At 59.7% G+C, this 25,088-nt stretch overlaps 2 protein-coding genes across 2 annotated transcripts in view; both read left to right on the top strand.

The window, feature by feature from the left end:
- The window catches only part of SCARA5 (scavenger receptor class A member 5), a 39,693-nt gene extending 26,655 nt beyond the window's left edge, over positions 1–13,038 (top strand). Inside the window, 4 exon segments of the mRNA XM_076335376.1 lie at positions 5,931–5,981; positions 11,141–11,335; positions 12,901–12,944; positions 12,946–13,038. Of these exon segments, the coding sequence (XP_076191491.1) occupies positions 5,931–5,981; positions 11,141–11,335; positions 12,901–12,944; positions 12,946–13,038 (383 nt within the window).
- A 1,076-nt stretch (positions 13,039–14,114) lies between these two features.
- On the top strand, positions 14,115–24,629 carry PBK (PDZ binding kinase). Its single transcript, XM_076335375.1, has 8 exons — positions 14,115–14,141; positions 15,506–15,575; positions 16,554–16,644; positions 17,261–17,403; positions 19,192–19,361; positions 20,361–20,490; positions 22,208–22,384; positions 24,303–24,629. The coding sequence occupies exons 2-8, from the start codon at positions 15,527–15,529 to the stop codon at positions 24,506–24,508; spliced, it is 966 nt and encodes a 321-aa protein (XP_076191490.1). The 5' UTR covers positions 14,115–14,141; positions 15,506–15,526; the 3' UTR covers positions 24,509–24,629.
- Positions 24,630–25,088: the final 459 nt, after the last annotated feature.

Raw genomic sequence — 25,088 nt, 5'->3', positions numbered from 1 at the left:
AGGAGATGAGACGCTGCCAGTGGCCTCCTTCTGTAGCGAGGGAGCAGCGTGAAGCTCCCAGAGCTGCAGCCCAAGGCAAGAAAGTCTCCTGCAGGATTAGCACCTGGCTGGTCCTCTTTCCCTCGAGCCATCGCTGCTGTGATCACCCGCCCTACTGACACGATGGCTCTGTTCATCCCACCGCTCGCCCAGTCACCCCAGTCCGGGCACAAGCTGACCTCCTGGGGCCCGTTAGCTGCTGGAGACGGCTCTCCAGGCCACGTGGCTGGTTAGATGACATTTATGCAGTGCTGCGTAGTCTTGAAGAACGCTGCTGGGTGCTATTTCCATCACCCCGTCCCATCTAACTGGAAGCCCAGGGTTTCTGGGCTGATGTGGCTGGGACAAGTCTCCGTCCTCCCACCAAGGCAGAGGCTGCCAGCGGGGCGCAGAGCCCTGCGCGCTGCAAGAATAAAGAAACCAGCATTTCATGCTTGTTTTCCAGCGCTCTCTCTTGGGTTTTTTTTGGAGGTAACTCCGGCCTGCAGGATTGCAATATCGTGTTGTGGGGGTGCAGGACTTTATCAGAGCTGCGGGGCAAAAACGCCTGGTCTGATGCTGCAGGAGGTCAAACTAACGCCTGGATGCGTCCCTGAGACAAGCCTTGCAAAGGCGTGAGCGCTGCAGGGATGGGTGCTAACGCAAGGGAGACATCGGCGCCGAGATGTTCCTGGCAGCGCATCAAATGCCGAGGTCCGCCAACCAAAACCACAACGTGCTTTGGGATCGCGGTTTCCTCTCCTTCCCCGGAGCAGAGGAAAGTGGGCTTTTCTCACTGGCCGGTGCCAAGTGCTCATTAGACGAGCAAATTATCCTGAGGAGCCTGGGCAAATTGAATTGGGCTCCAGTAGAAGACCGAGCCCTGATGCCAGATTTGTTCTGCAAAACGCATCCCCAGGGGACGCGTCCCTTCCAGAGGGAGGAGGCTGATGGGCTCCCGCGTCACATTTCCACCCCTAAGACAGAGATGTTAATAGCTGCTGTGCTGGGTCAGCGCTGAGATGTGTTAACAGACCCCATGGTGGGCATCACAGCTCCAGCAAGGAGCTCTCTGGAGACACAACAGTGAGGACGAAGACTTTCTCCAGTGCTTACCAGCCCAGGAGGTGGTGGAGACCACCCCCCAGCACAGCCCCTGCCTCCAGGGGAGAGCCATGGCCACACCGCAGTGGTAGAGCACCAACCCCCACCAGCTTGGTGACCCTTCCCCAAAGCCGGTCTCCATCTCAAGGAGATGGAGACCTCATCTCAAGGTTCTCCCTTGCCCAGGGAGAAGAAGCACTTCTGCTCTTGGTTTTGGGAGGCAATGGCTTGGATGGCGCACCAAAGGCAGCAACGGGGGTTAGCAGGTCTTTGTCATGCGGTGCATTGCTTCTAGCTATCGTCCTTTCGCTGGCATAGAGGAATCTCTGTATCTGAGGAGGCCTCTTGGCATGAAGAAAGTTTAGCCATCTCGGGGCTCCACGAGCCATGGACTGGATGCACCCCCTTCCTCGTGCATTTCTTGGATGTGTCATTGGTTTGGGGTGAGGATGACTCCACAGCGGCAAAGCCATCAGGCGTTCCCCCCGGGGGGGATGGACCACCCCCAGGTCCCACCAGAGGCCATCACCAGCACAGGGATCCCTCCCTCCACCTCCCCTTGCTGGCCCCATGTGGATGGAGGTCACCTCCAGGCCTTGGATGTGTCCCCTACGAAGGGAGCCCCAAGCTACAGCCCCCGTTGCCCACTTCCCAGAGGTCAGGGGTGCTCAGATAAGGGGGTTTCATCCAAACCCTTCTCCAATAAATAGCAAACCACGCTGGCAGCAAGCTCTGAATTTCTACAGTTTATGGGATTCTCTGAAATTTATAGGAAACAGACACCGAGTGAGGCAACGGTCCAAGCCCGGGCTTTAAGTAAAGGCCTGTGTTTCTGCAGCACTAGTCTTACACTTCTATAATGACTTTCTTCTGAGCGCAGGAGAGCTATCGGCTCCCCGGGAAATGCAGCCTGTCCTGGCGGGGGCACATCTGGGGTGGATGAGCCTCCTCACCAAAAATCCCGGGTCAAACCATCTCGCAGAGGTGGTCTGACCCGGTCGAGGGACAGCTTCTCCTCTCCACAGCAAAGTCCCGTGTATTTTCCCTTGTTGGCGTTTTCCTATCCTTGATGCATTTTCCCTCAAAATTACCCCAGTGGAGTATTATTTTCCTCATTTCCAAATGGGGAAAATTATTCTGGAAAGTGAGTGTACATCAGTCTTCTTCACTCTTCCATGGAGAACATCACGCAGGGAACACGCTCAGGAGGAAACAGCAGTAAATGGGCCAAGGTAGGGATCGCTAATTTGTAGATAAATTCAGGGCAATGAGAGAAGTCCCCTTCCTAAACACCATGTGCAGGCAAGGAGGAGGGTTTTGGCATGTTGCTGAAGGCAGAACATGTTTCTGCCTGTGAAGATGGGGGTTTGGCAGCTTCTCCTGGGACTTGCTCCGAGACCATGGTGGTCCACCTCACCCTGCAGACCCAGGAGCTCTTTCCACCCTCCTCCAGTGATGTCCTCTCCCGTGAGCTTTGCAGGTTTTGTGCCCTGCCTCTCTCAGCAGCGCTGATTTTTGGAGCAGAGGTGATGCCCAGGAGCAGGACGTCGGTGGGGACCAAGCTTCTGCCATGGGAAGGGCTGAGGGTCACTCGTCGTGGCATCTGTGCCAAAACTGCGTGCACAGTCCAGAAAAACCAGACTGAGCTTCACTGATTTACCCGCAGTGGGAACCAGCCGAGCAAGACCTTGACACTTGTTGGGTGAAGGCACTGGGCAGGACCTCCTGGCAGGACCAGCGGTGATGCCAGCAAGGGGCTCTCCTGAACTCGCGGGCTTGGTCCCAGCCCCGAGGCTCTCTCCGGCTCACCGGGGCTTTGCCCCCAGCTAGGGATGCTCTCCAGCCCTGACACCTCGGGGAGCTGGGCTTGACCCCGGGGTGAAGTCAGCGAGTTGTGCCGCTGAAGGGGCTGTCCCCTCTGCTCGCTGTGGAGAGTGATGGGAAGAAGGGAAAAAGAGAAAATAAGAAGAAAAACCTTCCAGGAGAGTGAGGAAATGAAGGAGCTTGGAGGACTGCACGGGAAAAGCCAAGGCAGAGGGGGAAGGATAAGGCAGAGGGGACGGGATGTGTTTTAAAGCACCCTTGTGAATCTGTTGGCATCGTCCATAAAACACTTCTTTCTTTTAAAGGGTCTTTCCTCTGCCAGATGTATATGAAGCTGAAAAAAAAAAACACAACAAAAAACCAACCCAGCTTAAGCCTAATGCAGTAGCACAGGTCGGGGATGGGGAGGAGAAGCACATCCAGAACGGCGCGCTTTTGGTTAGACCCACTAACCCATCCCGAAGCAGCGTCGGCTCCGATGATGGGCTGTTCCCCAGCCGCGTTTGGGACGGGTCCAGCCACGGAGCCCATTGCACCAGCTCTTCCTTCCCCATCCGTAACCGGTTCCTGCTCCTCAAGAGCCCCTGGACCCATTTTTAACACCTCGGCATCTTTAAGCTGAGCCCATCTACTGCTTTTTGGAGACCTGGATGCCCCCCGTTGGCTAATGACATCAGGGCTCCCAGGAGAGCGGCACCTGGCCCTGAAGACGTGCTGCTGGGCATCTCGCTCTGCCTGTGCCAGGAGCCCCTGGTTTCCCCCGCAGCATTCCCGGCTGCTGGGGAGGTCTCACCACCGGCTCCGCTGCCTTCTGCCAGCCGTGCCTCTTCATAGAATCATCGGATCACAGAACGGTTTGGGTGGGAAGGGACCTCTCAAGGTCATCTAGTCCAACCCCCCTGCCGTGGGCAGGGACATCTTCAACTAGAGCAGGTTGCTCAGAGCCCCGTCCAGCCTGACCTGGAATGTTTCCAGGGACGGGGCAGCCACCACCTCTCTGGGCAGCCTGTTCCTCTTGCAGCAGTGCCATACAGTTTCAATTTGTGCTGAATTTTTTTGCCTTGGTCTTTTTCTTAAGGGTTTCTAACCATTTCTGAGGGTTGAGGTCTCCCATTGTTAGAGTATTTCCTTCCCGTGCAGCACCTCTGAAGTCCCCGACTCGTCCCAGTTGCTGTCACCTCCCTAATGAGACCAGCAACGATACAGCAGTTATTTACTCCAGGAGTTTCAGTCCACGACTTTTCTGCCCAGCACAGCTGATATATTCCTGTTCCTCGAGCTCCATCTTTCCACCTTCACCTCTCTCCATCATTCCTATAGGATACCCTATAGGATGCAGCCCAGACCCCGCAGGGAAAGCGTTTCTGCTCCGGAAGAGCCGGATTTTTGGGGACGAACACAAAAGAACAGTAACTGTTGCTTTCCAACCCCCTTTCCTCTGGGCTGGGGAAAGAAGGTGGTGGACAGCACGGGCTGCTCCGGCATCCCAGTACCATCACGTGCCGGTGAGCAGCATCTCTGGCCTCTCTCCCGCTGCTCGGGGGGCTGTTGTCATCTGGTTCCCATCAGCGGGGCAGGCTGCAGGCAGCTTTCCTCCATCTGACACAGCTGCGGCTGCCCAGGGGAGCAATCTCGCCTTCCCAGAGCCTCCAAGTTAAAGGGCAAGAATTTCCTGCACGCTCTTTTTTCCCCCCCTCTATTATTATTTTATTTTGTAAGAAAGTTCTGAGTGCGTGTGTGTTGTTTGTTGTTCTTACACGGAGACAAAAGAGGAGGATATGTCGAAGCGGGGCCGTGCCGCAGGGCTGGGGCTCGCCCGGAGCATCGCCGGCCGGAGCAGCCCGGAGCCTTCCCCGGCCCCTTCCCTCTGCAGCCTCGGGGGCAAAACCAGGACCAGCAAAGCCGAGCCCACGGCCCCACTCAGGACGGTGTTTTCAGCGGTGCACGCCACGGGAAAACGCGGCTGCTGCCGCCGGCCAGGAGCAAAGCCGGAGCGTGGGCAGGGGTTAAGGGAGGTGGTGGGAGGCAGGCAGAAGGCAGGCCACGCTCGCGAGCCACGGGGAAAGCCAAGCCGTGACACAGATAATTATTGAGCTCATTATTTTTGTATGGAAATAGGCATGTTTTTGAAGGCAGCCTGTTTACCCAGCTGGCCTGAACGCCCCCTGCCCCCAGCATCGTTGCCTTTTGAGGGATACAGGGTTTGGTTCACCAAATCTGCTCGTGAGGAGGTGCCAGCTGGGTGTGGGAAGGGGTGATGCTCCATCAAGGCTGCAGGAAGCCACGTCCCTGTCCCTGACCCCTGCAAAATGAAGCCTTTTTAGCCTTAAATAGGATTTTTTTAGCCCCGGATTCAGGGTTTGCTTTCCTTTATTCCCGCTCCGCTGCTGCCCGGCAGCCAGGGCTTGGCTGTTCGGGGTGGGGGTGTAGCAGTGTGGGTGGGATGGTTCGAGGGACCGCCAGCCCTCCGTCCTCCCTCTGCTACGGGACATGCACCCCGGGAGGATTTTTGAGGGGTTCCCCATTCTCCCATCCTTACCCTGCACCCCGAGCTGGGGGGTATTGCACAGCCCCAACCCCCCCCCCACCGAGAGGGTACCCAGGGCAGGGCCCACCCCCGGCCCCGGCAGATCCAGGGGGAAAGAGCCACTTTGGGCATGAAATACAAACACAGGGAGCCCAGGGAACGGCTGGCCCCACGCGGGATGAACCCTGCACGAAGCCGTGTTTTCCCAGGGCTGGGTTGATTTTGCCTTTAAAAAGAAGCATCCCAGGAGAAGCCGGGGGAGTGAGACGGTGGGTCCCATTGCCGTGCAGCACGGCCGAGGGGTCAGGAGAGGGGCCGACAAAGTCGTTTGCCTCGGTTTCCCCAAACTGATAAAGCCCCCCAAGAGCTACAGACACACAGCGTTGCCTAAGAGCAGGATATCCAGTAAAAATCTGATTTTAGCAAGATTTATGCCCCCTGCTCTTTCTTTTACCAGGTGACCGAGGCCCGAAGGGAGAGAAGGGGGACCGAGGCGGCGGCGGCACGGGTAAGCGCTCGCTCGCGGTCACCTCCCCGGTGGTCCGGGCACGGTTTCGGTGGTGTTTGGGGGGGGGGGTTAGGAGCCCGCGGGAGAAATGCCTGCTGCAAAGCAGGCAGGAAAGCAGCGGTCGCTGCTGGGACAAGGCTGCTGAGCCCCGTGCTTGGGTTTTCCTGCCTGGGCAAGGAGGAACCAGAGCGGCGGGGAGGCGGGAGGGATGTTGGCAGCATGCAAAGACCGAGGATCCTCAAGGGAAGTGACGTTAAGGCAGAGCAGTGGGAAGCACCTTGCTCTGCAGCCCCAGGAGCCCTCGGCGTGCCGAGACCCCGGCCAGGCCGATGGGGCTGGACCGGGGATGCCCGAAGCCTGCCGGGACTTTCCACTCCCGGCTCCTTCCCGCGGAACAAATAGGATCAAGCTCAGGGCTGAGCTCGCCCGCCCGCCCGCCCACGCGTTTTGCTGGCAAACAGTATGGTCGCCAAGCCGGGGACAGCCCGGAGCTGGCAGCGAGAGGAATGAGGGGTTGGAAAGACACGTCTCTTCCACCCCTCGCCCCATGGCAGGATCGGCCCGAAGAAGCATTTTTCCAGGGCTTAAAGATGGAAAGACCCGTTTGGATGGAGGCACCCGGGCCACGCCATGCTGCCGACCGCAGCCGGGCCCAGCAGCGCTGCCATTGCTTTGGGGTTTCCTCTGGGGCCGAGACCAGCACGTGCCCGCCGATCCCCAGCTTGCCGTCCCCTGGCAAGCCAAGAACTGCCAGGGAACGAGCCCGGGGCTGGATCCTTCCCACCCTCTGCTGCACGCTGTGGCTATGCCGTCCCTGAGACCCCTGGAGATGCTGATGGCTTCCTCTAGGCTTTGGACATCCCTCCTGCCTCTCCAGGGACTTCCCTCCTTGGGGACATCCCTCCCGTCTCCCCGAGGACATCCCTCCTGCCTCTCCAGGGACTTCCCTCCTTGGGGACATCCCTCCCGTCTCCCCGAGGACATCCCTCCTGCCTCAGGCGCCCCACACAGGGCCTCCCGGTCCCTGCCACCAGCCGCCACGACCCCCAAACGGTGCCACGCAAGAGCGAGGATGCGGCAGGGTTGGAAGGGGAGCAGCAGCAGAGGCGGCCGGGGAGCACCACGGCGGGATGCACCAGCACCCCAGCAAGGACCAAGGACCCCAGCCCCCTCCAGCCACTGCTCGGTGGGCGAGCACAGCTGGTTCCCATCCGCAAAGTACAAATGATGGGCTGTATCACTAATTTCCTGGGATAGACGTACCCCACATCTCCCCACTGGAAACTTGACGTTTGCATCCACATTCCCAAACCAGAGGGACCCGAGCGGAGCAGGGGCAGCGGGAGAGGGCGGTGGGGAGCCCAGGGAACCAGGGGCAGATGGTCTCCATTACCAGGGGGGAGATGATATCTCAGCCCAGCTGCAAAGAATCAGGCCCTTGTTTTCTCGGCCACCAGAGGTTATTTCTCCTCTTTAGCTTTTCCTTTCTTGTTTTGCTGTTTTTGGGGGCTGGGCACGGGGGAGGTCGAGGGTTTTGGAAGTAACTGCTGCAGCAAAAACAAATGCACACGCACAGGATGCGAAAGAAATGGTGCTTTCGGGGTTTATTTGGTATGTTGGAGAGGGAAGGGGCCAGGGAGCTGCTCTGAGACAGACGGGGCCAGGCCACTTCGCAGGCGGGGGGTTGCTGCAGGCAGAGAGCACGGCTGGCATGCTCCTGCACTGCTCTGGAGCTGCAGCCCGGGAGGACCTGATCCTGGACAACCTTCTGCAGCACGACGAGGTGGAAAACCCGCTTTGGTCCCGGTGCATCTCCCAACGGCTCCGCCAGCTCGCCAGGGCCAGGACCCAAGCACAGCCCTGATTCCAGCTGCAGCTTTTGCAGAGTCCCCAGGGCTCGTGGGCACCGAAACAGCCCCTGGCTGGGCTGGACTGAGCTGGGCTGCGGGGCCGTTACGGGCAGCTGGCACTGGTTTGGGAGGAAACTTCTGGGTTTTATTAGCTTTTATTAGCCCTCTAAGCAACGCTTGTTAGAGGCTAAGTGGAAGGGCTGTGGCCAGGACTCATGCGGCTGAGCTCTGTGGCTTTATTAGCCGCCCTCACCCTGCTGATTAATGGGAACATCCCGGTGGTGCCTGGATCTGCGCCCCTGATTGCGCATCTCTTCCCCTCCTTGGAGAAGCGGTCATCGTCCTCCAGCACGCACGGGCTCTGATGAGCATCCAGCGGAGAGCCGGGGAGAGGACGGGCTCGCAGGGGGAGGAGTGAGGACGTTGGGGTGAGCAACTGCCTTGGGTTGGAGACAGGGAGCTGGTCCTGGGCAGGATGAGCAGCCAGCTGATGTTGGATGTAGGGAGCTGGTCCTGGACCGTTGGTCACCTGCCTGCTCTCCTGGCACCAGGGAGTGCCGGTGGCTTTGGAGGCAGAGCTGGACGGTTTCATGGAGGGGATTATGCCTGCCGGGATCTCCGTGCCCCGTTTAGCTATTGCTTTCCCGTAGCCGTCACAGACATGAGGTGACAGCACCCAGGGAAGGATCCCCTGCCCCGGGATGCTCCAGGGTGCAAGAGGGACAACAGTCCCAAAGCCGCAGCATTCCCTGGTGCCGGGAGAGCGGGCAGGCAAGGGGACCCCCCCCCCCCCAGGTGCTGCAGTGCCGGTGGCTGGGGTCACCAAACGTGTGGAGCTGAGAAGGTGACACGGCGTGGCTCGCCACCTCGATCTGAGCAGTGGAGGAGAAGTGCTGGACCCTGGGTTTCCCTGGCCGGGACCCTGGGTTTCCCTGGCTGCATCCCGCCCTCCACTTGCTCGCCTGGAGCAGGGAGGCTGGGCTGGCTCCCTAGCAGGGGACACCGGTTTTGGACCCGGCACAAGCTTGGCTTGGCAGGAGCAGCTCCCCTGGCAGCTCCGGGCAGCGTCCGCAGCTCCGGCACCCGCGTTCACCTCGGAAGAGTCACTTCATCCAGCCCTCAGATGACACCATCCCTGGGGTGAGCCAAGGCAGCTGCCTCGGCAAAGCTGCGCGACGGCTGGGAGGAGACATCCCATCCCAGATCGCAATCGGGTTTCATTACCAGGACTCGCTGAAGAAGACAGCCGGCAGCATCCCAAACGAGCCCCCCTGCTGAGATGCGATGCCACCCCTCCGGGTCCATGGCAGGGCTGTGCAAAAATATCAGCGAGATGGTTCGGGGACAGCACACGGGATGTTTCCTGGCTCCTCCGTGAACCTGATGCTCTGCCCAGATCCAGGAAAACATGCTCAGGGTTTCCAGACCCCTTCTTGAGCCTGACCCCGAGTGGGTCCTGGAAGTGGGAGAGCGGCCAGTGCCGAGGCCAAGCAAGGACTGTGCTTTTGGGAGGTCATTGGAAGAGGTGGCCTTGTTCCCGCTGGGAGCGAGCCAGGGAAAACCCAGAGCCTGAAACATGAAGAAAAAAAAAAAAAACCAACAACTTTTGTGCAGGTCCCAGCCAGCCAGCAGTGCCAAACCCCGTTGCATCTCTGTGCAGCAGGTCCCAAACGCTGCTCCGGTCTGTAAATGTCCCGTTAACCCTGCACCTCCCAGCCCCGAAAGCCTGGGGCAGGCTGGGACCCTGCTTTGCCCACCTTGGCCAACCTTGCGGTCACCAGCTTGGCTGGCCAAGGTGCCCGAAGAGACCTCGGCCAAGCACGGCTGCCCGCGACATCCCGCCACCGCGGAGTTAAAGCAGATGTTGGACCAACGTCAGATTTTACCCAGCTCTTGGCAGCTCCCTCTGCACCGGTCGCCTCTTGGTGAGGTGGAGACCTTTTGGGTTCACCACCGGAGAAGCTGCCGTGGTCCCCGTACCGTCAAAAATCACAGACGAGAAGTTTTCGTTCCCTTTTACATTGCTGGGACTTCGGTGGCGCGGAAGCGGGGCGCAGCCCCCCGACCCCCCCCCCCCTCTCCACCAGGGACCAGCTTGGGATGTAGAGGATGAGCTGGAGCGTTGACGGCCATCAAGGAGGAGACCTCGGTCTGCCTGGAAATGCTTCACGCAGCAATCCAAACCCCATTTATCTTCGCGTTTGAGAAGTAATGTCATTGAGCATTTCCAGCGGGAACGTGTGTTTTGAGGGGGGGGGGGGGGGGGAGGGGAACCAAACCCAAGCCCTGGCTTTGAGAAAATGTCTTTAAATAACAATCTCCGAGCAGCTGCAATACAACCTTGTTCGGGGGAGTCCAGCTCCACCCTTGGCTGCCGTCCCAGCCCACGGTGAGTCACGGAGCGAGCCCAGCTGCCTGACAGCGATTTTCTCCGTTCAACCCCTCTCTCATCCCAAATAACGGGATCTGCGGCGTGTTCCTTTCGCTGGGTTTCCTCGGCTGGGGGTGGAGGAGGAACCGCTGTGGTTTGGTTTTGGTGCTGAGCTCCTCGGTCATGCCCCTGTCAGATAAACTACCACCAGCCCGTGCCTCTCCCTGGCTGAAGGATGAAGGGCGACCGTGCTGGTCTCGCCTGGTAGGAGGGCGGTGATGGAGGGGAGGAAGGCTGAGCAGCCACAGAAAGGCAACTGGGAGCGGAGGGAGCAAAGCCACGGTGGGGAGGGGGACAAGCCATGTCCCCCCACCCCAGTTTGGCCTTTCGGACCGACGTGAGCCTCCCCTCAAGCACGACGTCAGGGTCCACCTGGGCAGCGTGGACTCGGTCCGGGGTCCTGCCTCCGGGCTGGAAGAGCCTCCCAGTCACCTGAGATTCCCTTTTGGAAAATACTTGTGCCCCGGTTTCGCCGGCGTCTTCCTCCTCCCGCGTGGTTGTTCAGATCTCTCTTCTCATCGCAAGCCTGAGCTGTCTCCGTTTGGGAGACGTCCCTCACCTTGATGGCTTCAGGACTGATCCTCGCTCGGTGCCTGCCCTCCCTGCAGCACTTTTAGGCTGCAAACGGGTTTCCCATCTTGGCATGACCATTGCAAGGCTCAGCCTCCTCCAGCAAACCCCTGGGTTTGATGGGACCCCTCCAGCACCATATCCAGTGGTGACGGGGTGTCCTCAGGTCACCCGGTGGTCCATCACCCAGCGCTTTCTGCAGCCGCGGGCACCACAGGGAGGGCACGGGAGGTGGTCCAAGGCGGGCAAGGGGCAGCACTTGGAGATGCCACCACACCCCCTCTGACCTCCCTCTCTCTTCCCGGCAGCCACTGCTGAGGAGGGGATGATTCGGCTGGTGAACGGCTCCGGCTCCCACGAGGGACGGGTGGAGGTCTTCTACGACCGGCGTTGGGGCACAGTGTGTGACGACGGCTGGGACAAGAAGGATGGAGACGTGGTGTGCCGGATGCTGGGCTTCCGAGGCGCCGAGGAGGTGTACCGCATGGCCCGGTTCGGCCAAGGTAAGACCCTTCCAACCTCTACCCCCACCTCATCCAGCAGCAATACCCGGGGCCAGCCCATAAATAAACCAGAGACCCCCCCAAAAATGAGCCTGGAGGCATCCAGCACGTCCCCCACGAGCAGGACAAGGGGCTGTGGTGGCCCGAGAAGCTTCAGTCTGGTCGAGCACCGGTTTATTCAGCACGGCCGGCCCCGGCCGGCTGCAAATATTTTGGCGTTGGCTTGCGGGACCGCGTGCGAGCGCGTCGCCGGTGCTGGCCCCGGGCGGCTCCTTCCTCCGCTCCGGCCCCCTCGGTGCGCACGCCCTGCCGCACGCTGACCCAGCGCTGCAGAACCGGCCCCGGGGCTTGTGGGTTTTGAATGGCCGCTTTGGGTTTTTCAGCCGGAGGTGACTTTTGAGATCTATTTTCTTTTTAGAATAACAAAAGGGGGGGAAAAAAAAAAGGAAAAGCTTTCAGAAACATAGGGGAAATGTCAGGAACGCTTTGGTGGGCGGAGGGGTGGCCTTTGGCCCCAAACTGTTGGGTCGGGGTGTTTCTGCCCAGACCAGCTCCCCTTCCACGCAGGCTTTTTAACTCCTTGAGTTGCCTTCTCTCCAACTGCTCGGGGCTGCCAAGGAGACGACGGATCCCAAAAGCAGGTAGCCACCACGGCCATCATCTAGCCACGAAGAGGTTGGCCAGACCTTCTCCGCGAGCACAGCTGGGCCCCTCCAAGAGTCGGTGTCCTTCACACCAGCCTTGGGAGACCTCAGAGCTTGTTTCACCACCAGTGCCCTGGTTGCCCGCTCCTGGGTTTCTTCCCCCTGTCTCCCACCCTGGTCCTCCACCCCCACCCCCCCACCCCCCCCCAAAGCTGGTAGAGCCGCTTGGGATCCTGGCACGCCGTCATCCAGAGCCTGCAGTGGGGGGACAGGCTTGGCTCGGGGTGTCCCAACTGGGAAGAGCCGCCGCTCCTCCACCCGTGACCCCCTCGGCACGGCAATGAAAGCGCCCGAAAGCCCCCCCGACCCAGCAGCCTGCAGGTGCCCAGCAGATGCAGAGGCACAGCCCCAAAAGGTCCTGCCACACCGCGGTGCCGCCTTCGGTCACCCTCGACGGGGCAGGAGAACCCCGTCGGTGCCCCATCGAGCGTGGTGTGGCCGCAGCCCCCCTCCCCCCCCCCCCCCCCCCCCCACGCTGGCGGCTGGCGGCCTCCCCGGGGGTCTTTCCTCCAGAACAGGGGTTGTGCCGTCCCCGGGGGCTCGGTAGCCCCCGAAATCTTAAGCATGAAAAATACGAAGATCTCCAGCAAAACCCCACCACCTCTTTACGCTACAGCGTGTAACGTGAACTAATGTATTTTAACGAAACTAACGCACGTTACTATAAAGAAGGCTCGACACAATAGTTAGGGGAGGGAATTTTCGTAACGGATGAAGCCTTTTGTTCGGGAACGGCCGAATTATTTCTGCCTTACCCTGGCGACGCGGGGATGCGCGTGCATCCGTGGCTGGAAGGGATCCGCCGAGGTGCCGGTGCCCGCCGGTGCCGGCGCCGCTCACCGGGTTCCCCCGTTTTTGCAGGCACGGGGAGGATCTGGATGGACGACGTCTCCTGCAAGGGGACGGGAGGAGAGCCTTCTGCGCTGCAGCTTCTCCAGCTGGGGCAAGACCAACTGCGGCCACGCCGAGGACGCCGGCGTGAAATGCCTGACGCCGTGATGGGGGGGGGGGGGGGGACACGGGACACGACGGGACACCCCCCGGTCTGGCTGCGGGGGTCCGGGGGTGGTGGGGGGGGTGGGGGTCTCGGCCCACCCCCACGGATCTCACCTGTGCTTCCTGAAATGGTTTTATTATTAGAGAAATAAATGCCTCTTTATTATTCTCCACCGTGCTGGCGCAGCCGTACTCGGAGAAGGGGGGGATGAGCGATGGGGATTCATGGGGGGTCGGGGGGGGGGGGGCGTAAATACAGACCCTGGGTCTGGCTCAGCCCTGGTTCAAGAAGCCCCTGCGTGTTGGGTGGGGGTACAGAGCACCCCAGGGTGCCTGAGGCCCCCCCCCCCCCCCCAAGCTCACCCACAGAGACACCCTCCCCCCAGGGCTTGAGGATCCCCCCCAGAGGCACCCCCCTGGGGCTCAGGGGGCCCCCCAGAAACCCCCCCCCCCCCAAGGGCTTGGGAACCCTGCTGAACCCCAGAGACGCCCCCCACGCCCCCATGGCCTGGGGGCCCCACAGAGACACACCCCCCCCCAAGGGGTTGGCAGTGCCATGGAGACCCCGCCAAGGGCTTGGGGACCCCAGTGACCCCCAGAGGTCCCTCCCAAGGGTGCGGGGACCCCATGAGAGACCCTCCCCCACGGGCTTGAGGACCCACAGAGACACCCACAAGGGCTTGGGGACCCTGCTGCACCCTAGAGACCCTCCCGAAGGACTTGGGGACCCCCTGCAGACCCTCCCTAAAAGCCTTGGGAATCCCATAGAGACCCCCCCCAAAGCCTGGTGACCCTGGTGCCCCCTCCAAAGCCTCGAGGACCCCTCGCAGGTGCCCCCCAAGGCCTTGGGGACCCGACAGACCCCCCCCAAAAGCACTTGGGAACCCATCCGCGCCCCCCCCCCCCCCCCGCAAACTCCCCCTCAGAGCTTGGGGATCCCCGAGGCTCACCCCAAAGGCGCCCGCCCCTTGGTCTGACCCCGCCTCCCTGGTCTGACCCCGCCCCCCTCCGCGTTCCGCGGTGTTTGTCCGCCCGCGGCCGCCGTGCGGGGGGGGGGGGCGGAGTTCCCGCGCGCAGGATTCAAACGGCGGCGGCGGCGGCGGCAGGTAACGGCCGGGGCCGGGCTCGGTGTTGGGGGGCGGGGGCCGCCCCCCTCCCCTCGGGGCCCGGTTTATGTTGCCGGCCGGGGAGGGGGGGCGCCTCGGCGTTCGGGGCTTGCCCAGCTTCCCCCGCCCTCGCCGAGGCGGGTTCCGGCAGCCCCGGCTCCTCCTTCTGCCCTCAGGCCCCCGGCCTGGGCCCCCCCCCCCCCCCACTCCTCAGGTGGGACCCGGGAGGCCTCTACCACCCCCCCACCACCACCACCCCCCCTCCTCACCCCCGGGGGTGGGACCCCGCAGTCATCCTCTGCCCCTCCCACCCCGCCCCAACCTCAGACTCCCCCCTCGCTCCCAGAGGTGGGACCCGGGAGGTCCCTCCTGCCTCCCCTCCCCCCCGCGACCTGGGAGACCCCCCCCTCACCCCGAGAGACGGCACCCAGCAGTCCTCTCCTGCCCCCCCCCCCCCCCCCGCCTGGGACCCCCCATCACCCCCAGAGACGGCACCCAGCAGTCCTCTCCTGCCCCTCCCCCCCCCCCCCCGCTGGACCCCCCATCACCCCCAGAGACGGCACCCAGCAGTCCTCTCCTGCCCCTCCCCCCTCCCCCCCCCAGCCTAGGACCCCCCTCACCCCCAGAGACAGCACCCAGCAGTCCTCTCATGGGACCCCCCTCACCCCCAGAGATGGCACCCAGCAGTCTCTCCTGCTCCCCCCCCCCCCGCCTGGACACCCCCAAAGGTGGGATCTGGGAGTCCCTCCCCTGTCTCCCTCAACTGGGATTCCCCCCCCATCACCCCAGAGGTGGGCCCTCGGTCCCACCCCTGCTGTGGTGCTGGCTGTGCTGGGGGGAGGAGGGGCTGTCCTGGGGGGAGCAGCCTGGGGACGCCCCCCCCCCCCCCCCCCCCCCCGCCACCAGCTCCTTCCCTCGGTGCCACGTCACCTGCCAGTTCCCTTAGGACACCGGTCCCAGGGCTCTTGCCTGACTTCAGAGCCGCCCCCAGACCCCTTAGGGGGTTCGTTCCCCGCTGCGAGCCGGCCCCGGGGGCGATCAGCCCCGCGGGGGACACAGCGGTGACAAGCTGCTGGGGAAGGAGGGAGCCCGCGGAGCCGGGAGTGCTGGAAAGCACATCCCTGCTTCAGCTGTCAGCCCGCTCGCTGAGCAGAGCCGGGAGACGCCAAATTAGCAGTCGGGGACTCCCAGCGGGTGTGATTTCTGTAATTAATGTCCTCCGCTCTACTGTCGTGGTGTCCGTAATGCCCCTGCGTGGGTTAGGGCTTGAGCCCCGCGCAGCTCGCGCTCCCCGGGTCCCTCTGAGCGGTTTCCTCCAGCGTTTTTGGGGGTGGAGGTGTAATAGAGCCTCTCCTCTGCTCTAGGGATCGGGACGGTTTGCGGCGATGGAAGCCTTCAAGTCTCAAAACAACCTGGCCCACAGGGAGAAACCCGGTGAGTCACGTTCAGGCGTGAGCCCCCAATATTTCCAGAGGGGTTGGCAGGGAAACTGAGCGTGGGCCCGGTGCTCCGCTGTGGGGAGGCGATGGGTGTTAAACCGGCCTGTCGGGGTGGGTGTCGTGGTTTAACCCCCCGTGGGCAGCTCAGCCCCACCCAGCCGCTCCCTCGCTCCCCCCCCCCCGGCGGGATGGGGGAGAGAATCGGAAAGGTAAAAGTGAGAAAACTCGTGGGTTGAGATAAAACCAGTTTAATCGGTAAAGCAAAAGCCACGCGCGCAAGCAAAGCAAACTCATGGTGCGGGACATCCCTTGGGTCAGTCGGGGTCAGCTGTCCCGGCCGTGTCCCCTCCCAGCTCCTCGTGCCCCCCCAGCCTGCTCGCTGGTGGGGTGGGGCGAGAAGCAGAAAAGGCCTCGACTCCGTGCCAGCACTGCTCAGCAATAGCTAAAACAACCCTGTGTCATCAACGCCGTTTCCAGCACGGATCCAAAACGCAGCCCCGTACCAGCTACTGTCAAGAAAATTAACTCCCCCCCAGCCCAAACCAGCGCGAAGCTGCTGCTTATGAAGAAAATAAACTCTGTCCCAGCCAAACCCAGTACGGGTGCTTAGCCCGGAGAGTAGACAGGACCAAAAAGCTGCGCCTAAGATCAGGCTTGAACATAAAAACGTTGCACAACACCTCGTAGAAAGTTGTCCTGGGTGAGAGACCTAAGGAGGGTGGCGGCTGCAGCTCGGTGGGACCGGCGTTTTGGTAAGGTGCTGGCAGGCGGGGGCGGGGGGAGGGGGTGGGCGAGGAGCTTTTCTGAAATCTGAAGCGGTTCTGTAACGCAGCGCAGCACGTGCGGTGGAGTCACACAGGTCATTTGCGATCAGGGCATCAAAGCTGCCAGCGAGAAGCTGCGAAGCTGCTGCTTGCTGTTTGATCTGCTGCAAGGGCTCGGCAGCGGGGCTGGGTTTCTCTTTTCTTTTTAGATGGGGGGCCGGTTTCCGTCACTATCCCAGCCTCTCCCTTCATGCAGAAGCTTGGATACGGCACTGGGGTCAGCGTCTACTTGATGAAAAGGTACGTGCGAGAGCACAGGCGTGCCGTGGGGCTCGGGAACGGGGCTTGGCATCTTCCCCCCCCCCCTAGAATAATATAGGGGATGGAAAGCGGTTGAGCTCTGAGCAAGAAAGTGCTGCCTTCGGATGCTGCCTGCCCCCCTTCCAATGGGCACGGTGTCGGGGAAGGGGTGTGGGATTTCCAGCTTTCCCGTGCGTGCTGGAGGTGTCGGTGCTGGGAAGGAGCCCGTCGTTTTGGGATAACCCCATCAGCCATTCCCCGGCCTGGAATTCAGGCATTTGGGGTCCGTTCCTGGCTCTGCTTTGGCCTGCTGGGCAAGGTGCTTCCCTCCCCGTGCCTCGGCTCCTCCACCTGAAAATGAGAATCGATACAGTCTCCTTTTCTAAAATGCTTGAAAATTCGATGGAGCAGCGCTGTGTACGGGCGAAGCATTGCTACGCACCTCTGCGGTGTGCACGATAGCAAACTTCAGTTTATTTTAGCGTTGTTCTTTACAAATTCCACAAAATAAAGGCAGACGCTCTCCAGAACAGCTCCTCAGTGCCCTGTGTGGGCTTGAACCGTGGCGCCGCTTACGAACAGAGCGGTTCTGAGGCGTGTGGGTTTTCCCAAGCAGATCTCCCAGAGGTTTGTCTCGCTCCCCTTGGGCTGTGAAGAAAGTTGATTCCAAATGCAACAGGAGCCAGCAAAGCATCTATCAGGAGAGACTGAACGAAGAGGCCAAGATCTTGAAAAACCTCCAGCACCCGAACATCGTGGGTGAGTTTCCGGCACGGCCTGCGTCGCTTAAATGGCAAATCAAGCTGTTGGAGCCGACTCCGGAGCCAGCTGATGGGACACGAGGCTGCTGCTGGGTTTCTCTGCCCTCCCCTGCTCGGGGCTCTTCTCGCACCGAGGGCTGCGGCTTACAGACCTCCCCGTCTGGCTCTGGAAGTCTGGAGCCCCCGGGGTGTGATGGCTGGGAGGACGCGCGGGGGGGGGGAGGATCGCTGCATGCTTGCCCTGTCCTTGCGCTTCGGAGACAGGTTGCTGGGCCGCCTGCGCCTTTGGTCAGGCCCACCATGGGACCTTATTAAATTAAATTTAGTCTTGCCCTGCGTGATGGGGACTTGGAAGCGCTCCTGGACTGCCAGGGCAGCGCGGTTGGTGGCAGAAGACGCCCCTTGGTGCTTCGTTGCCTGTTGACATCGGCGTCAGTCACTGAGAGGTGGTTATCCGGGTGAGTCACCCGACAGAAACAGTTACGGTGGGACTCCCAAGCGGCTGCTGTGCTGGGGCCGCCCCCGGGAGCTGAGAGGTGCCTCGCTGGCGGCTTCGTGCTGCGGGGGCAGCCCCGGCACGAGGAGAGCCGCAGGCCGGTTCTGGAGAAACCACCGCCCGCCCCGGGGCTGCGCCTGCACGCAGCTTTAGCTTGTGACCTCAGGGAAGGGAGAGGCCACCGTGTGACAATGCAGAGGACAGGCGATATCTTAGCGATATCTGGGATGGCTTCCGTGTACGGAATAAGGCTCCGGATCCCACCCTGGTGACACACCTTTGTGAGTGACAGTTGAGGCTCAGTCACGCTCTTGGCTCTCAGCGGTAGGAATATTTTGAGAAGCTGCTTTAGTCCGTGTTTAATTTCTGCTCTTACCTTGTCTACCATCTCTCCTGCCAGTCAGAACAGCAGCTTTGTTTGACTTTCCTTTTATTTGTGCTTTAAACTATCTCGATGCGGTCGCTTGTTTTAGAAACGCTGCGTGCAAGGAGCTTCTTCTGTGTCCCTAAAATGGCACGTCTTGCTTCTGGCAGGAACTTAAGAGCAAAGATAGTCTCGACCTTCCACACTGCAAACATTTCACTGCTTTTTTTTTTTTGGTAAAAGGTGCCGTAAATCATTTACAGGGCAAGACTCTTGCTATGCCGTTATGCAAGGCTTTGCCATTTATAACTCCACCTGAAGAGTATTGTTTACAGATAGGAGTAAAACGTGGAGGAAGAAAGATTACACGGCGGTCCGTACGCTCGTTAGCCTTAACCTTGTGGAATGGCCCCCGTGAGACGAGGGCTTGGCTTTCCCGAATGTCCCTCTGCTCTTTGTCTCGCTTCTGCGGCTCCTTATTTTTGCAACTGGAGATGTCGGGTCCTGCGGATCTGCCGCTGCTCTCCTCCCTCCTTTTTCCTGGTTCCCTGTCCTGCAGAGATGGGGGTGAACCTCCCTGCCCTGGCACAGGGTGCAAAGGTGACCTGGGAAGCAACAAGGGGGGGGTGTCCGTGGGCCCTCCTGGAGGAGGGAGCTCCTTTACCTCGACGAGGTCTGTGGCTCGTGCCCCTGCTCGGGGACACGCAGGTCTCCACGGACGTTCCTGTGGCTTCACCTCACGACGTAAAGCTGCGAGCCAGGGTCGTGTCCCCCCCCCCGGGACGTGAATTTGTTTGGGGTTGGTTGCGGCCGCCGGGAAAGCACCTGGGTACCAGCCCCAAATGCTCTGGCTCCACCGGGCTGGCAAGCACGTGGAAACGCTCGTGCCAGCTTCGGCGCTCTAACAAACCAATCTTTGTTTGAAGGTTACCGTGCGTTTGCCGAGGCCAACGATGGAAGCATGTGTCTGGCCATGGAGTACGGAGGAGAAAAATCTCTCAGTGACTTAATTGACGAAAGATGTGCAGAACACTTGGGCCCTTTCCCTGCTGCCACGATTTTCAAAGTTGCCTTGAGCATGGCGAGGGGGCTGAAGGTAAGTTTAACGTTAACCGTAGCTGTTCTGCGTGGAATCGTACGCACTGGCGACACTGAAAAAACCAAATGAATTTGGTGTGCGAGAAGGCCGTGCCGGCAGATGGAGAGCAGATGCTGTGACGCTTCATGTGAGGCCTTGGTGGTTTGGTTTTGGTTTGGTTTTGTTTTTTTTTTTTAACCGGGGTGCTGTACAGACTCGGCTGAAAACTGAGCCCTGAAGCTTGAGATTGAAGTAATGTAAAAAGAGATGCAAAGGGGTTTTTTTTTTTTGGTCACGACTGTCCTGCTGCCCTCCCCCGGCGCTACCCGCTGTCCCTGCTTGCCGGCCGGCGAGGAGGCTGGCTGCTGGCTCCTGCATCCTTATTGCTGCGCCAGGCAGCTGCAGGAAGCTGGTCTTGGCAGTGAAAACGGTTAGCTGATGCCCGCGGCTGCCAGCTGGTGCCGCTTGTGTGCCTCCTCTCGCCGAGATGCGGCAGCCGTCGCGCTGAGGTTGCGTTTAGGGGAAAAAGCCGGGGGGGGAAACGGAGACCCGGCGGTGGTCTGTCTAAACCGGAGCACGGGTTCTGAGCCTCCCCCGCCCCCCGGCTACGCCAGGGGTCAGGGTAAAGCACAGGCTGCCCCGGCCGTGGCAGCGAGTCCTGTGCTATCGCTGCCGAGGAGATGCAGCTCTGAGCTCCCGGGATAAGGCAGATGTGCGCTTGGCCATCCGCTAACGCCCGCGCTTCGCAACCGCTCTCAAGCGCTTGTTGCCAGAGGCGCTTCTCGCGGCCTTTCACTAGAAGGCAGCCGTTAAACCTCCGAAACGAGGCCGGGTGGAACAACCCGCCCTGTGTTTTGTACGTGTTACAGGTAGGTGTTGACCCATCCTCCAGGTTCTAAGGCTAAATATGTTAAAGATCAAGAAGCCGGTGCTTTGTTGTCCAAATCTCATGGCTCCTCCTGCCTCTCCGTAGCTGTGTCTGTAAGCGGGGGTTAACGGCTCCTCTCTGCCTCTTAGTATCTTCACAACGATAAGAAGCTGCTCCACGGAGATATCAAGTCTTCAAACGTGGTCGTTAAAGGCGACTTTGAAGCCGTCAAGATCTGTGATGTGGGAATGTCCCTGCCCCTGGATGAGAACATGACCGGTAGGTCGGGCGGCTGGGAAGGGGACCCGAATCCTTGGTGGCTGCCAGAGTTTGGCTCCGGGAGCAGAGCGAACGCATTCACCCCGCCGTGTCCTCGGAGGGAAGGACCGGCTCGTGGTTTCCGCCGTGCGTGGGTGAAGGGGATCTCTGGAAGGTTCGGCTTTCATTCTCCAGACCTGTGACGTCTGCCTCCTGCCCTTCCACGCTCGTAGGTTCGCTCCCGTGGGCAGGGGTGCCGTTGTACACGGGAGGCCGGATCAGGCCCTGCTGGACCCTGTTGAGGAGATGCTCTTGCCAGAGAGTTAAGTAAACGAATCTTTCTCGTAGGGCTAGAAGGAAGCCCGGGCCAAATGCAAGCGTTGTAACGACTTCGTGTGAATGAGAAGCAGATGTCTAATGGCGTCGTGGCTTGGCTGTGAACAGCAGGAATGTGTTTGGGTTAATTACAAGAATGCTTTTCTCCGCCGCTTTACACAGCGCTTGGGCCTGCCACAGCCTCATAATTTATAAAGCTGCTCTATTACATTTTTATTAGTAGCTGTTCCCTTTTATAAGGAGCGACAGAGCTGGAGGCAGGGCCCCAGCGTAATCTCCCGGAGAGGAGTGTGGTTAAAGTATCGGTTTCTGGGCTGGTTTAACAGGAAGAAGTCCTCTCCGCCCAGCCCTGATTTTGGCTTTGCCTCCTCGTGGTCTTGAGGAGGCAACGGGCACCCACCGACGGCGAGGGTGCCGGGTCCCCGTCCGTGTGGTAGCCAGGGATTAAAGCGCAACAGGCCGTGAAGTGTTGAGGGATTTCGGCATTCGCTTCTCATTACAGGCCGGGCTTTGAAGATCAGCCCTGCAAGAGAAAAGTTTCTTGAACAGCTGAGGTTTGCTGACAGCTCAGGAATTTGCTAGGGAGAGCGGGGGGGAAATGTGGCACCCTCCTCCTGGGAGCGGTGGTGGTAATTGAGAGGGGGATATAAGGGATCGAGTCAGAGCTGGTGTTTCCTTCGTCAAGCTGAGCCCCGATCACTTCAGCTCTCCCAAGGCTAATTAAGATCAAGGAGGCATTAAATTGAACAAACTGGTGAGAACTTGGTTTGGGCTGGAGTAAAGAAAACGGAAGGGCTGGGTGGCTGGCAGGAGGCACTGCGTGGTGGAGGCTGACGGAGCCTCGTGAGGACCGAGGTTGGGTTGGCTTTGTCCCCTGGCTTTGTTCCCTGGCCTTGTCCGGGGAAGGTGCCCTGTGCGTGCTGTCACCCCAGTCCTGCCTCCCTGGGGGGGACCAAGCTGAGGAAGGGAAACACCTGGGTAAAACAGAGGTGAATTCTCACCCCTTCATTGCAGGGTGCTTTACAGCGGGGTTAAGTTACGGAGCACAGCTCTGACCTTCAGTTCTTCTCTCCGTGTTCGGCATAACCTCAGACACGGCAACGCGAAATCTCCTCGGGGAGGTTTCTCCGCAGTCCCTAACGTGCATTGCCAGGCCCGCGGAGGAGAAGCACGAGCCCTGCTGCGTCTGGCGCTGCTGCGGAGCAAACCGCAGGTTACGGGGAATTTGAGACTACGCGGATGTGAAAGAAAAAATGGGTTCAGGCTCCCAAAAGATCCTGCTCTGTGGCTTTAGCAGGCCTGAGCTAACCGACAGGCTAAATCCCTGCTGCGTGACGAGCTGTGACCGTGTCTTGCTGTGTCCACAAGTCCCAGCAGACACCAGAGCCGTGTTTCCTTCCAGTGAGCGACCCGGAGATGTACTACGTCGGCACCGAGCCCTGGAAGCCCAAGGAGGCTCTGCAGGATGACGGCGTGATCACCGACAAGGCCGACATCTTCGCTTTTGGGCTGACTCTCTGGGAAATGATGACCCTCTCCGTGCCCCACATCAACCTGGGCGATGACCCTGATGACGAAGGTTTGTTTCTGTACCTTGCCTGGGGAGCAACTCCTGCTCCTAGAAATGCTTTCCTCCCTTAGGAGGATTGATTTTCACAGCGTGGGTTAGTACCCCCACAGTGCTGGGTCTCCCTTGGATGCCATCTGAAGGGCTTGCAAGCACCTGCCTGCGCCCGCTGCGTCTCCCAGCCCTGCCTCTCTTCACAGGGAGTTCACCGGGGAGTTCGCTGCAGCACGGAGATGCTCAGCACTACCCCGAGGCCGCTCTGCAGCGGGTGCCTGTCGGCATCCTTCAGTGTTTGTGCAGGGCGCTGGGCTGCTTTCAACTTCGTTTGGCTTTTTGACTCCAAATGAGAAGTTGATAAATGACGGTAACTAATCATTGCGAACCAGCGCTCTTTGTAAGTGCTCCAGCTGCTCGTCTAACAGCTGGAGAGAGCTGCTCGAAATTCCCATCAGCGCGGTTCGGTAGGTTTAAAAGATGTCCCCGAGCCCGACTGCTGCTCCCCCCGAGCGCCCCGCCGCGCTCCGGCTCCATCCCACGTCCGTGCAGCGTAGGAGCAATCTGCCAGCCTGTAGGTGCGTGGTGGATGCTGCTTAGATACCACCAAAATGATGTGGCCAGAAAAGCTTAAAATGATATCGTGCTTGAAACGGTACACAAAAATACCTGAGGCAGCCGAGCCTTTTGGAAGGGAGAAGCTAAAGGATGCTGTTGGCCTTCTTGGCCACCCCCTCGTTCAGGGTTACACCGAGCAGACAAGGTGGGGGGGGGGGGGCGGATGGGATGGGCAGGCGGTGCTGCAGCTGCCTGCGGGCAGATCCGCGCCCCGGAGCAACATAAAGCTAAAAATCATACGGGCTGTGCTGGGAAAACTCCTCTTGCTCCAGCCTTCATGCTGGCACGGACCCGCAGGCGGGCTTGTGTTTTCTAACTTGGTCTCCAGGCAGCCGGGGGATTTTTCCTCGCTTTCCTGCTCTCAGCATCTCCTGGCTGCAGAGCTTTTTCCCAGCCAGCTCTGCAGGGGTGACTCAGAGTTATTCTGCTGGGAGAAAGGGGTTAGATACAGCTTCAAAATAAGTGACTTAAGTCAAAGGGAAAGCAATGATGTATCCCAGGCGGTAATTAGTGCTAACAAAGGAATAGCTAAGCTGACACAAAGGCCACATCTCACCGCACCCCTGCAAGACTTGGGGGGACTGGTGGGTGAAAAGCTGGATGTGAGCCAGCAATGTGCGCTCGCAGCCCAGGAGGCCAATCGTACCCTGGGCTGCACCACCAGCAGTGTGGCCAGCAGGTCGAGGGAGGGGATTCTGCCCCTCTGCTCTGCTCTGCTCTGGTGAGACCCCCCCTGCAGCACTGCCTCCAGCTCGGGGGTCCTCAGCACGGGAAAGACACGGACCTGTTGGAGCGGGTCCAGAGGAGGGACACGAGGATGATCAGGGGGATGGAACAGCTCTGCTATGGAGAAAGGCTGAGGGAGTTGGGGTTGTTCAGCCCAGAGAAGAGAAGGCTCCGGGGAGACCTTATTGCAGCCTGTCAGTACTTAAAGGGGGCTTATAAAAAAGATGGGGACAGACTTTTTAGCAGGGCCTGCAGCAACAGGACGAGGGGGAATGGCTTTAAACTGAAAGAGGGGAGATTCAGACTGGATATAAGGAAGAAATTGTTTACGCTGAGGGTGGTGAAACACTGGCCCAGGTTGCCCAGAGAGGTGGTGGATGCCCCATCCCTGGAAACATTCCAGGTCAGGCTGGACGGGGCTCTGAGCAACCTGCTCTAGTTGCAGATGTCCCTGCCCACGGCAGGGGGGTTGGACTAGATGGCCTTTAGAGGTCCCTTCCAACCCAAACCATTTGGTGATAGTTGAGGGGCAGCCAGGGAGCAGAGCAGTTTCCATCACCCTTCCCAACACCTTTTCCACCTTCTTGTCCAGATGAGTCTTTTGATGAAGACTGCTTTGATGAGGAAGCGTATTATGCAGCACTGGGAACCCGCCCGGCCCTCAACATGGAGGAACTGGATCTGTCCTACCAGCGCATGATCGACCTCTTTTCTGTCTGCACCAGTGAGGACCCCAAGAAGCGTCCCTCAGCCGCGTGCATCACGGAAGCCTTGGAGGCAAGTCTGTCCCAGGAGTAAAAGCATCCAAGCTCCCCCACCCACACCGCGGAGCTTGGGGCCAGCAAAAGCTCAGTGTTTGTGTTGAATTAACAACAGTTTTGTGACTGAGATGTTAAAAATACATTTTTTTTTTTCTTAATCTCAATGTGAAAGTGGTGCTTTTCTTTTCCTAAGGATTGCATGTGTGTGTGTCTGCCTGCTATGTGGAAGCTTTAGCGAGGGCTCTTGTGTAAATATTTGTGTTCCTGAGGTGGCTGGGGGCAGCAGCCCCCAGGTAAGAGGAGAACATGACCAAGGGAGAGCAGCTGCAAGCTCAAGGAAGAGGTTTCCTGACACAACAGATTGTTACGCAGAATCGTACCGTGGTATAAAAGGGTGTAGGGTCAAGGAAAAAAAAAAAAAAAAAACACCAACAGTTTCTTGGGGATTTAGTAACAAAACCCCTGCCGGTTGGGGAAATTCCTGCCCTCAGCTGGCTGGAGACGAAGAGGGCACAACACATGCTTGTCCTGCTCCCCCACGCAGCCCTCAGCTTCTGTTTCAGCCACTGCTGCCTCCTCCTCTGAACTCCTCAAATTAGGAGAGCGTTGGAAGCGTT

Source organism: Aptenodytes patagonicus, chromosome 3 (genome assembly GCF_965638725.1).
Source record: "Aptenodytes patagonicus chromosome 3, bAptPat1.pri.cur, whole genome shotgun sequence".
NCBI classification, from domain to species: domain Eukaryota; kingdom Metazoa; phylum Chordata; class Aves; order Sphenisciformes; family Spheniscidae; genus Aptenodytes; species Aptenodytes patagonicus.
Note: the sequence above shows the minus strand (reverse complement) of the source record. Positions and strands in the feature narration are given on the sequence as shown.

Bases quoted from the DNA above. Each gene is read 5' to 3' on its own strand.
- PBK (XM_076335375.1), top strand. From the start codon at position 15,527: ATGGAAGCCTTCAAGTCTCAAAACAACCTGGCCCACAGGGAGAAACCC. The intron at 16,645-17,260 runs GTACGTGCGAGA...TTTCCCAAGCAG, and splicing joins AGCGTCTACTTGATGAAAAG to ATCTCCCAGAGGTTTGTCTC. The intron at 19,362-20,360 runs GTAAGTTTAACG...TCTGCCTCTTAG, and splicing joins GCATGGCGAGGGGGCTGAAG to TATCTTCACAACGATAAGAA.